Source organism: Arctopsyche grandis, chromosome 9, assembly GCF_051622035.1.
Source record: "Arctopsyche grandis isolate Sample6627 chromosome 9, ASM5162203v2, whole genome shotgun sequence".
In the NCBI taxonomy this organism is placed as follows: Eukaryota; Metazoa; Arthropoda; class Insecta; order Trichoptera; family Hydropsychidae; genus Arctopsyche; species Arctopsyche grandis.
This window is the reverse complement of record NC_135363.1, coordinates 26,802,587-26,816,677: the sequence shown is the minus strand read 5'-3', so window position 1 is coordinate 26,816,677 and position 14,091 is coordinate 26,802,587. Positions and strand designations below refer to the sequence as shown.

Sequence of the window (14,091 nt, the reverse complement as noted above, 5' to 3'; positions counted from 1 at the left end):
AGAGCATGACTTGGATGGATTCAACCTCGTTTATTTAGGGTGCAAAATCACCTCTGTAACCGGTGGACACCGAGTGAGAGGATAAATTGTTCAATAATTTCTTTTTGAGCGACTTGCTTCAAAATTGATCAAAATTCACCAAAAAGGTTGTTAACAGTTGGCCTACATATACGAAACATTATTAGAAAATAAAATAAGAATCGCGGAGGTCATCGACGGTATTGCAGAGGCACTCAATTAAAATTCTAGATCAACTTTATCGCGATGATTGCGATCGATGATTCTAAACGCCGTTTTCGATTGAATCGGGTGCAACTTTACGTGCGCTGTTTGATTCGAACATAAACCGAACAAAATCTGCATTTTGGCATGTGCAATCGAGAATGTGCAATGCACGAGGGAAGGTCACATGGAAACGTTTTTCGGGACAGAGCAACCATTGCAGTGACATGTGACGAACATAAGTTAAAGCGTTAGAATTGCATTAGAACAGGTGAAAGGTGTGTAATTACTGGCACGGCTGACTGAAGTGCAGGGACGGATAGAGCCTGGCGGATGCCAGGGAGAATCCTGGTGGGTCAGTCGGTATACCATACATTATTACTATTATATTCTGTGTGATAATGCCAATGCTTTGTCGTTTGCCAATATTTTTGATAAGTAGTCGCGTATTTAGTATGCGTAGCATGCGTCTACATGGATTATGTTCTACATATAATTTAGTGTGTAGTAACTGCTCCCTTTATGCAATGTTCATTAAAATTCTTGCATATTTGATAGATGCATCGACACGTTAAAAGTATAAATAATATAAATGTAAATCTAGTGGTTCATGTTTATAGATTAAATTTAACATTAAATTTTAAATATTTTTTTTAACCAAATTTTATAAAAATGTTCGTATGTGTGTCTCTTATGGAAATATAAAGCTTTTAATTTCGAGTCATCAAATTTTACGGTTCTACGTGACGAGCCAGAATGTTAAATTACAGAAAACACAAATATCGGAAGGCAAAGATCGAAAATCGAAAGATCTTAAGTCGAAAGATAAAAAAGGGTGCATGGTAAACGGTACATACTCACGTACATACTCACTTAATTTGAGCGAGCAGGGTACAACAGGAACAAGAGGAACAGGCTTTTCCTCCCGTATTCTGCGCGTGCACATTAATACGGGAGGAAAATCCTGTTCCTCTTGTTCCTGTTGTATCCTGCTCGCGCAAATTAAGTGAGTATGTACGTGAGTATGTACCGTTTACCATGCACCTTTTTTTTGATCTTTCGACTTAAGATCTTTCGATTTTTGATCTTTGCCTTCCGATATTTGCGTTTTCTGTAATTTAACATTCTGGCTCGTCACGGAGACCGAAATTTTACATGCCATTTACACTCGGAAATGAGGATAGTGTCGAAATTAAGACTCCGACTCTACAGCCCTGGTTAATAGTAATAATAATTCGACTTAAGTCTAGAAATCGGGATACTATTGTTAATAATCCATTTTTACAAGCGTTTTGCTCTCTTGCATTGAAAATGGATGGAATGCTATCTTGTTATTTGTAATTGCTTCAACACCTAGCCCAAGTCCTGTAATAATATACATATACAACTGTTCGAAAAGGGTATGCTTTATAAATTAAAATGCGAATTTCAAATCCCTGATTATCTCAACGGTATCGCTTTCAAGTTATCAGCAGGGGACTCACATGGGAAAACAGGAAATTTTTACCCAACCGGGGTGAAAATTTTGTTCGTTGGTTTTTATATCGTATGTGACATTATATATCTAATAGCTTGCCATAAATAAAGAAACAAACAAACGTACGAACTACATATGTACATAGGTACTAAAAAAGTGAATGCATATGTGCAAACAAGGAAATGACAATATTTGTATGTACAACGTGCATACAAAAAAATCAAATTAAATTCATTATGAGTAATTAATTGTGAATCTATCCTCGTTTGCTTTTACTTTCAACAGTCAATTGACATTTCCTAGAGACGTCTGTTTATGTAGTAACGGATTTTGTTTGTCTGTTGACCTGTCGTTGCACAACCGGTGCGATAGAAAGGTGAGGTGGAAAAAAAACTAGAGCACTGCCAATTTTTTTCGGCTGATTTGCGTCTGAGTTTGCTATTAATCGTTTTAATATATACATATATACATACATATATGTAATAAAAAATTGCTGCGTCTCTTCTGGTTGCGCGACCCGGGCATGCGTATGTAATTTAAATTGCGCGGATTGCGCAATGTTTTGAGCTCGAGCCAAGGTCACGATATATCTCGAGAATCATTTCGCAACATGCATCTCGATCGATATTGACACCGATGACTTGAGTGAGACGGATATTATTAATCTTTTAATTTTTTATATGGTCGTATTGCGGAAAGATTCTGCCTCGTCCTCGTCCTTAAGGACCATCAAATTTGGTATGCTATTTTTTCAATTTTCATCCGAGCAATGCTGGGCAATTAGGCTGTATAAATGCATATTATACATATCGGTCTCCGTGACGAGACAGAATGTAAATTACAGAAAACGCAAATATCGGAAGGCAAAGATCGAAAATCGAAAGATCTTAAGTCGAAAGATCAAAGATCAAAAAAAAAAATGGTGCATGGTAAACGGTACATACTCACGTACATACCAGACAGACAGACAGACAAACAGACATTCAATTTTATATATGTATGTAATATACATAGATAAAGAAACACGTCCGTCTGTCTAGCGAGACAAAACCTTGGAAAATTATAATATCAGAAATTTAAATTTTGATTTTTAAATCAAATTTTCAATTTGTACTATTATTACATATTTTTTTTTGTAATATTTTTTATTGAATTTTGTTTTCAAATTTTCGGCCATAGGCGCTTTGGAGCTATGTACATACATGCAAAGTCATTATGGTTTATGGTCTAATTAATTTTTTTTTAAATAAAAACTAAATAAAGAATGCTTTTTACTATTCATAATATTATACATTTGCCGTCAATTCTGTAATAATAGCTATTAATCTAGTGATCATTTTTATTTCTTCTAATTTTATATTTTGGTATTAAATGTGTTAAAAATATAATATATTTTTAACAAAAGTGAGTATTATGTATATAAATCAATGATCAAAAATTATTTTCTATTCGAATTAGAACTTTCAAATAAAAATATATACATATATATTGAGATTGAAAACCAATCCTTTGTAAATGTAGTGAAATATAAAACTGGCCCAATGGATACGTTTGATAAAAAAAATGTGTAAAAATATATTTTAGACTTTCAAATTTCGCTAGATAATCAACTATACGTATTTTTTTAAAGCAATAAAAAATCACAATTAATAGAAAAAACATCTAACTATTGATTCTAATACTCACTTTTTTGGCACAACAACACTGAATTTTGAGTTAAACGATCATGTGTCATAAACGAAAAGAAACCAACAAAAATCATTGTCATATATGGATTCAGTGGGTTAAACTCAGTAAAGATTGATTAGCCTCCGTTCCGGTAAGTAAAAAACGTGTTTTTTATTGCTCAGTTTAATCAACGGGTGATATTCTGCTAAGAATATGGCATAAAACGGGTTCAAATATTTTCTGTTACATTAAAGAAATATTAATTGATTTCATTTTATTTTTAACGAATTTTTCAGCAAATCGGTCGAGCAAACAGGGTATGACATAATCGCGTGGCACTCGTTTTTTTTTTCATTTTTATAAATTAAATCGTGAAAACCCACGCAAGTCCACATGCATAAGGTCAAACGTTTCGCCACTTGATTAGACTTAATCACAATGTTAATTCCAACAGTCAATTCGAAAGTAACGTGCAAAAAGCTTAAATTTTCATGCACACTTCGGTGGATACAAAAACCAATAATAGACATGGAAAAAATTGGAACATGCTTTATTTGTCCGGCGCAAATATCACGAGCCACATAAATACGTATGTACATATGCACATATGTATGTATGTTTGCGAAATGACAGTGCAACAGAAAATAAAAGTATACACACATAGGTGGGTAAGCGCAGGTACCAAATTATGGTATTTTTTTTAATCACATGCACGCGTGGTATGGAAAACATGGAGATTCGTCACGAACCTTGTGTTGGTGTATTTTGCGTTACACAGACATGGTCATTTCGTGATTTTAACACTTTCTTCCCCGGTTGCGAAACGCGCTGTGACCTTTATAAGCGACCCATATTCCGCTCAGGTATGAAAAGTGCACGCGATGACGAAATGCACTTAGACCATTCGGTTCGATGCAATTAGATTATGCGGAAAATTGTCGGAAAAATCGAAGGAAATCGTCAAATGCATATGTATATATGTATGTATGTATGAATATTTATTTATTTAAGGTTTGGACCATTGTAGCATTACAGGAATTTAAAAATATAACAGAAATAAAAGAAACAAAATAATAACTCAAGAAATTAGACAACAAAAACAAAACATATATACATATACACAAACAACACATATAACACTATCATAAAAATAATAAGCCATATAGCTAATAATAATTACAAATTATAAAAAAACAACAAAGAAGGGAATGTCTTATAAAAGAACAAAAAATAAAGAAAAATAAATATAAACATATGTATGTATGTACATATATACACAGACATAAATACATTTATACAAAATCATAAAAAAACAATAGCAATTATAATAGCAGATACGTAAAAACATCAAATATAAAATATAAGATAAGAAATGCCTTGCACCTACAGCACGTTCCAATAAATAAGAACCAACTGCAAATACAAAACATCCCTGTGAGGCCCAAATGGAAGAGAGTAAATCAAAATTCCACTCATAAATCACAATCAACCATGAAAACGCAGACTACCAGATAAATGGGTTAGAGTAGAATATACATATGTATATTATGAATGTCTAATGTTCAGTTTACACATTTTATATGTGTGTATGAATGTACATATGAATGTTAGAGTAGCACTAACGTTTAACATTAATCAAAAATTTTAGATTTTTTTTGGTACAAGTACAAGTCTTAAATTTAGATTTTTTTTTCGTTTGAATATTAAGAATGAGCATAAAAATCATAACTCAACCTTAAATGCCATTTTAGGGTTGAGATATATTTTTAAAAATTTTTTATGCTTCTTTAAAAAAAAAAAATAGAACATGAAATTTTTGATACGAAACGTATTTATTATATAAAAAAAAATCACAAATTATGTAATATATAATAAACAACTTATATGTAAATATGTATGTATGTACATACTAGTGAAAATATTGAATTATACTTCAGTTAAATCTAATATATTTTTCTATCTAATATATTAATTGATATAATATTAATATATTAATATCTAATATATTAAATGTTTACTATTAGATTAGCCTTGCTTAAGCGGTTTATATTACAAATACCGAGCGAAGCCGGGTAAAACTGTAATAAATTCACTTCGTAACCTAGTGAATAAATCGGAATTATAATGAAAGTAAAACCTTTAAAATATATTATTATAAAGAATACTAATATAATATAATACGTAAAATATATAAAGCGACTTAATATACATATGTATAATATATCTAATATAATAACCACAAGTCTTTCATCATACATATTCAGTATTGATTTCAACCTTTGTTTAAGTTTAATGTACTAGTATTTCTCAATCTTTTAATTCAGGTAAAAATTACTTAGACTTTTTATGCAGAATTAAATGCATACAAATATACATATGTATATTACTTAATTTTAACAGTTGATTTATTATTAACACTATAACTCTTCCCTACATATAATATGCTAAGATATGTATGTACATTTTAGATGATAAATTGTATTTTTTCTCAATCCAACTTTACTAATAAAGCATATTATATTTAACAAATTAATTCGAACAGTTCAATCCTGTATTTAACTTGAAATCAGAAAAATTACGAAACACTGATCGATCACATATTCAATTACTCGCTATAACGACATAAAACCCGAACAAAAGCTCTGAAACTTTAGAGCGCAGATTTCAATCTGAACGAGCGTGTCTCAAGGACTTTGCAACTGCAAAAAAGTAATACAAAATCAACAAGGATATACTTAAATTCTGAGAGCTTGTAATTCGTGACGCAGAATGACAGATAGGTATATCCTGCGAATACAATGTAAAAATATCATGTTTTACATTTATACAATAAATCAACAACAGTTTAAGTCGAATTTCACATAATTACTAAAATAACCCTAATGATTATATTCAAAGAATATAAGTCGATCTAATTAATTATATATGGATGTGACATTTAAGGAAGATGTGAAGATTACACCATGTATGTAAATTTGATAGAACTACAGATTGAATCCTTTGTATTATGCATACACTGTATTTTATAAGTATATGAAAGATAAGGCAGTGAATTTATTGTTGGAAACTGGATTGTCCATTGATATAATCAGTCTACGGTCACTGATATCACTTTTGCCACCTCCCCTTGCAATTTGGTCCAAAACTATAAAAAGACCGAGCGCTAACCCTTTCCGCTCACAACATCGAATCAGTTTTCAATCGTCGCACACAAAATCTACACGATTAAGGTTAGGCCAATTTAATTTAGCAGTTAAAATTAACCGGTCGATAGCCTTGACCGAACTTTACGATTAACGATAATTCGATCAATTTTAACAAAAAAATAATACGGTGAAATTTCGCAAGGATTCATTAATCACATTCGCCTTGTCATTCCTAGTGCTTGCAATTTGGATTGAAACATTCGTACTTAATTTTTAAAAACTATACATTTTTAAAAAATAGTCATTTTAATGAGAATAAAAAATATATTGTACGAAATTTTTTTTTTTGAAGATTGTAAAATACATGAAAAGCAAAAGGAAACAAGTGTGAGGCAATAAGAAAGTAAATACATTATATTTAAAAAGCTAATACGTATTTAATAACATTATTAACTTTGCTTCTTTTTATACTTTATATAATATATTATTTATACTTTTGAATGTAATATATGTAGTATTTCAAAATTTTGTCAAAAGAAAGCATGCTTTGAAGCTTTGTACTATTAAAATATTTTTATTGTTTATACTTCCGTTTTGGATTTAGTACATTTTAAAAATATAAATTTTGCATAATAAATTTATCAGAAAATTGAAAAATAAATAAATGCCATACATAATGTAGTATTAATCTTTACGGTTATAATTTTTATTTACATAAATTCATTAACAGGATGTGTACCAATTTCTGCATAGTTACTCGAAAGGTTAACCATTACGTTAGATTCAATTTTGCATAACTGGTTACAATACGAACATTTATCTGCCATTCACAATCAATCATCACGGTTAACATGTGTACTTATAAAGGAACGTAATCGTCTTTTTAAATAAATAATTCAAATTCGGTCACAGAATAAATAAACCACTCATATTCGTACCTACTTTTTAAGTAGATATTAAAATGATATCAGAATGTTGTGACGGTTCCAATTAACAATCTATCCTTGAATACCTGTAAATAGACACGTAAATTATATAAATATTTAAAAACAGTCGATTAAACTACATATACACGTGCTGATCATTGAATTAAAATTCAATTTTTGTTTTACCAATTAAGGTAAACTTGTATTGATATTGCGCGATCATGCGACCAATTGAAAGTGTATCATTTTTTTTCCCGATTGGCATTTTCGCATTAGTGCAATTGAATGTCGATAATGCTAATTAATATAATACGCACTGACATTTAAAATCTTGGTTCTTTTTTATTAACAATCCAAATTAATAAAAAATAAACTGTCGAACCACTTCTACATATGTATAATACATATGTAATGATACTTTGAACAATTCAAGGCATTTTTCGAAGCTATAAATCATTGTTTGAGAATTTCAATATCGTTCAAAAATTTGAAACAAACATTACTATTACGTATTAATGCAAGGTTTATTTGAAACGGATACATTAGACAGGTATTTTATTTATTATTATGAGGTTTACGAAATATTAGTAATAATAGCTCGAGGCGTGTAGGCTAAAAAGTCAAGAATGTGATTCGGTTTTTTTTTTAAATTTAATTTAATTATCCTGTTATTAAATATACAAATAATTAAGACAATAGTCTCAGTTTATGTTTTAATAATAATTTGATTAAACATTGTTCACATATTATAAAATTTTAATCGAAAAATATTATGTATGTAAAGTTTGTACTTTATTTACAATAAATTAATGGTTTCAAAAAATTTTCAACAAAAAATATTTCTTTAGTACAAAAAATACTTCATTTTTATTCAGATTTTTTAAAATAACATTGATTGACTGAAAACGTAAATTATAACATATTAGTATGGCAATTTATTTCTATTCAATTTAAACAATGATCAAATTAAATCTTGATTTCAATACAAAATATCGATGGCTTGGTGCACAGATATTGTACATCCATTTTTGAATTTATGTCGAATTTTAAGTTTGTTGATTCTGGAATAATTCAGGTTTTTAATTTCATGGTAATTTATGTAGTATACATAAATGACCTTGAAAGGAAAAACCTTAATTATTCCAGCACAGATACAAACGTATAATTCGATACAAACTTAAAATTCGATACAAATTCATAAATGGACATACAATATCTGTGTAACGAGTCATCGAAATAATTAGTACTAACCTAATATTTGTTTTTAAGAATTAAAAGCGACGATATTTATGTCATTTTCATCGGTTTGACCGACAACTGCCTTTTAATCACACTTTGAGACTGGAATCATACCATAACTGGTCCAACAATTCCATAAATCGCCCATAATATTTTAATTCAAGGTGTTCGAGTGTTGCAAAATTGAATGTTGCATGTTGTAAAATTGCTCTAATTTTGATCATTAAATTCTGCAGATGAGGCTGCTTTTGCTGGTCTCAGCTCTGACCCAAGTGGTTCTATCAGGCCATGTAGCCGTGAGGATGCCGTTCCTCAACCCAGCTGGCGTCACTTATACATCTTATGGAAATCCAGCTCCCCAATACAACTATGACTATAGTGACCATGGTTATGGATACGAAGCTCAAGCTCAGCTTGCTTATGCTGCTCAAGTCCAACACCAACAACCCCTATTGGCCAATGGTCCAGTTGCCGTGGGTTATGCTCAAGTTCCAGTCAAAACTGCAGTAGCTGTACCAACAGTCCATCACGTACCAGCTATAGCTGATGTACCAGTGACCAAATACGAAGCTCAACCAGCTGTGATTCAGAAGATAGTAGATGTGGCCAAGCCTGCTATCAAGACCAGAAAATATGAGGTATAGATATTAGCAATCTTATTTTTTGTACATCCTTTCCTTTCATTCTGTTACTATAAAATATGTACTAATACAATGTACATATGCATAAAAAGGAGTAAAAAGCTTTCATACGAAGTGATAGTTTGCTTGATTTGTACAAAATTAGCATAAAATTGAAAGAGACGAATAAAAAAGTAAAAACACAAAATTGACCAAAGAAACATAAAACAAGAGATCTTTGAAAAATGTGTTCACCATCATAAAGCCAACACGCATGGTACATTATTGAATAATGTTTGAGTCACTACAATAAATTGTCCAATTAATTGCGACGACAAATAGCTCCACCCGTAGGCTTTTTTAATAAGCAGTCATCGATCATTAAAAGTTTGGCCATTTATGATTGATACCAATTGATCGAATCATTTAAAACTATTCTTGAAGAATAAATCTAGAAAGTTTCTTAAATTTGTATTGAATTATTGGGAAATCTGTTCAATTGGGCCAAAACATCGTCTCTTAATGTATCCTCATTAAATGATTGCATATTTTTTGAGCTAAGTTTAGCACTTTGGTCTTTTGCGCCTTCCTCAGTTTTTGCGCCCTGTGCTCTTGCACCAGTTACGGCTCCATATGGTTCAAGCTGATCCAGCCTTGTATTGCTTGGTAACGTTCAAGGGGATCTAGTTTTTTAACGATCGAATTGTATCTAATGTAAATTTCACATGTGAGTACCCAGATTTCCAAATTAGAGAAAACGACCCAAAACTTAGTATTTACTAATGAAGTAATAACGGCTTGTGTAAGTTAGCTAATCCTCGTTATTCAAAGTAAATATTTTTTCGCAGTGAAATGGATCTTGAACGTTTGTTTTACTTTCGAAATGATCAACGCAATGTCACACGTCCGGCCTTGGATTTGCGTGAAACACTTACTTACATACAAGTAGGAGATAAAAATGCGAAAAAAGGCGTAATGAACGTTCTAGTGTTGTTAAACTTGAACCTTGTAAAGTGATTGTAAGCAACGCCCCTGCCTAGTAGCGTTTAAAATCAATCCATTAGAAGTATGTAGGTCCTGTTCATTGACTTCCTATTATGTTATTAAATCAGTTGTGAACTATGATTGGATATGGTATTGGTATGAGCAAAAACTAGAACAAATTAGATTTGATTAATATTAATCCATCCATTATCAACAATATTATGTATTGAAGAAAATTTTGATCCAACGGTTTTCTTCTGGAGAGGATTAGAAATTTGAAGATAATTGATTTAGTTTTGTTATCATCTTACCAGAAGTTTTATAAATCCATAAGCTTGCAAACATTAAAAGCTATCTCAGTACTATATCAGTTGGTGGAGCGATGGAACAATATTTCAGTTGATGGAGCTTCTCATAACCCTAAATTAAGCAGAGCTCATATTGTTTTCTCTGACTATTTTTGAGACGATTGAAGGAAAACTTTCAAATATAAACAAAACTTCTAATAGATTTAGGGAGATTATCACAATGATATTTGAGTAAACCCAATTGAAGTTCCTCGAAACGGCCTGAATACCTAAGAGGCTGTTGAAATACCTTTAGTTAGTTAAACTACATATGTACTATCAATTGAAGTTATCAGTTATCTACATATAAATAGCTGCTCGTATTTTCAGTCATTTCTGTACAGAAAAGCTTTCCTTCTTTTAAATCATCTCCATTCTTCTTTCTATTATTTGACTCAATAGCTGACGACCTTTTTCAACTAAGACATAATTTAAATTCTAATGATTTTGTTTATGGAATTCAAGGTACGCCGTCCAGCTATCCAGAAGCAGTTCTACGATATCGAAGAGCGCACCATTGTACGACCAGTCGGCTCAGCTCTTGTTGAGCTCGACGAACCCCTATCGAAAGCCCAAAAAGGACCAGCCATCGTCTCATCCCTCGATGAGCATCATCATCATCAAGCAGCAGTATTCGCTGAGCATGGTCACGCAGTAGCTGTCACACCCGTAGCTCACGCAGTAGCTGTCACACCAGCAGCTCACACATTAGCCATTACTCCTACTGCTCACACTGTAGCCATAACTCCAGTGGGACACCATTTCCATCAAGAATCTGCTTTCATAGACAACCGTCACTTTGCCCCAGCAGTTCAACACGTTGCTTATTCCACCACCCCAGCACCAATCCACTTCTCTACCCCAGCTCCATTGATTGTATCTACAACTCCTCACTATTCGGAAGATTCCGTCTTGGTTGAAGCTGCGGCTAGAAACGTAGCTGAAACTGAACACGCTGCTTATGAAGCTAAATTGGTACATGAAGAAGCCGTAGCTAGGGCTCAAATCAATGCCAAAAACGCCCATTTGGCCGTAGAAGCTTTCTCAAACGGAGCTGCTTTGGAGAACCATCACGCTCTGGAGCAACAGCATGCTTTGGAGAACCACCAAGCTTTGGCCAACCAACAGGCTTTAGAAAACCATCATGCTTTGGCCAACCAACACGCTTTAGAAAGCCATCAGGCTTTGGCCAACCAACACGCCTTAGAAAGCCATCATGCTCTGGAAAACCATAACGCTTTTGAGGCTGCCAAGAATGTGAACCATCTGAGCCACGAAGAAGCTCAAGAGAATCAGCAGAGGCTGATCAAGCTTTTGACTGCTAGAGGAGGTGTAGCTGAAGTAGGCTTCGGAAGAGCCGGTCACTCCGAACACATCGGTGATGCTGGAATATCTAGAGCTCGTGTCTTGTCTGCAACCCCATCTCCACATCATGCACCCGTTGAAGAAAAGGTCAACACCAGGAGGATAGTAGTGTCCAGGCCAGTCCAGACTCTTCAGGAGATTGATGTTGTCGAACCAGCTACCAAGATTGAGCAAGTGGCTATCAATACACCCACTTTTATCAAGACAGCTAGGGTGGGCGTACAGAGAGTGCATACGTCAGTTCCGGTTTACGGAAAGGCTCTTGCACCAGCCGTTGCACATGCGCAAGTACCGGTCGGTTACTATCATTAGTGTCGTGGTAGTTGTGTAAGTTACAGAGGAAATTGGTGGTATGAGCTATGAGATAGTTTCCGCTGGAGCACATTGTGAGCTTTGCCCGGCACTCCCAGTTCAAAGATCACAATGTACTTCGCTGAGACGTGTAGCTGAAATGTAACGATCTGTAACATGTCTAATTATTTTATTGTAAATTATATTGTATTTTTCGATATATTTAATACGTTTTGTAAATAAATTCTCACTTTCTCTTTTTAATAGTGCGTCAAATAAATTAAATACGAATAAGTGATATAAAGCCTATTTATTTAATCCTTATTTTCTACTTAATGTCTTTTTATTAATTTATTTCTGAAGGTGTATAAACATTTTCAAGCGATTTTCCTTTATCTTATTTTGTGTACATATACAATTTGGTAGAGTTGGAGGTCTACATCTAAATTAAATTGCGACAAAACATCATATACGTATGTACATATGTATGTTTCCTTTTCAGTTCATCTACCCATAGTTCTTGCATCCAAAGATTATATAATAGATAGTGATAATATATAAATAAAAAAAATGGATGTGATCAGCCCATGACTATATCTACATATGTATTTGAGGAATATAAAAAGTAAAGAAAACAAAATTCGACAATGACGCAAGCATACACGTTCAAAAATACGGGTCTACCTCACGGGCCCGAATGTGAAATTACCGAAAACGCAAATATCGGAAGGCAAAGATCGAAAATCGAAAGATCTTAAGACGAAAGATAAAAAAAGGGTGTATGGTAAACGGTACATACTCACGTACATACTCACTTAATTTGCGCGAGCAGGATATAACAGGAACAAGAGGAACAGGCTTTTCCTCCCGCATTCTGGGCGCGCACATTAATAAGGGAGGAAAACCCTGTTCCTCTTGTTCCTATTATATCCTGCTCGCGCAAATTAAGTGAGTATGTACGTAAGTACATATGTACCGTTTACAATGTACCCTTTTTTTTGATCTTTCGATTTTCGATCTTTGCCTTCCGATATTTGCGTTTTCGGGCGTTTCACATTATTACTAAATATTCCTATGAATATTATAAGCATAAAATTTCAAGGAGATATAAATAATTTAAGAGTTAAAAAAATATATATTGTTTAAAAAAATAATACTACGAATTTTAATCAAAACCTTATCAAATCTCAGTTTTTACATAAAGAACAATATAATTTTTCAGTTCGATAATGTGGAAAAAATCGTGTGGTCCCAACGAAAAAATCCCACTTACGGTTAATCAAATTTATTTATTTTTGTTTACACGAAATTGATTCATAGGTTATACTGATTTTTTTTCGTGAAGAGCACACATACCAATTCAAAGGGTCGAAAATAATAGTGGAAGGTTTTTAAAATACAAGCCATCTATCACCCTCCTTGCCCCTATTAATAATGATATTATAATTATGAAATAAATATTCGTTTCAATAACATCTCTTAAGAGGGCGGCATTTTGAATCCTTCCTAAGAGCGGCACATAGTGGATAGCGACTGTACACCCGAAACCTTAATTTTGTTGCCGTTCCTTTCTTCGATATATATATTGAGTGAATGCGACAGTTGCGCCTCGACCAGGTAATACCTATTTTAAAGCGACAAAATCGAGGTTTCGTATTCTCCAGTTTTCTCCTCCGAAACTGGACCAATTTAAAAAAAAATTCATCATCGGTATGAGAAAGATATTTTCTATGTTTGCGTCTTCGTATTTTTTAAAAAATCAATCGTTAAATTAGCACGCTGGACTCTTTTCATCGGTGTAAAAAC

The 14,091-nt window shown here is 32.7% G+C and overlaps 1 protein-coding gene across 1 annotated transcript; it reads left to right on the top strand.

The window, feature by feature from the left end:
- Positions 1 to 6,458: 6,458 nt before the first annotated feature.
- On the top strand, positions 6,459 to 12,615 carry LOC143916658 (uncharacterized). The gene is made up of 3 exons (XM_077437854.1): positions 6,459 to 6,597; positions 8,915 to 9,316; positions 11,095 to 12,615. Exons 2-3 carry the CDS (start codon positions 8,915 to 8,917, stop codon positions 12,304 to 12,306), a joined length of 1,614 nt encoding a protein of 537 aa, XP_077293980.1. The 5' UTR covers positions 6,459 to 6,597; the 3' UTR covers positions 12,307 to 12,615.
- Positions 12,616 to 14,091: the final 1,476 nt, after the last annotated feature.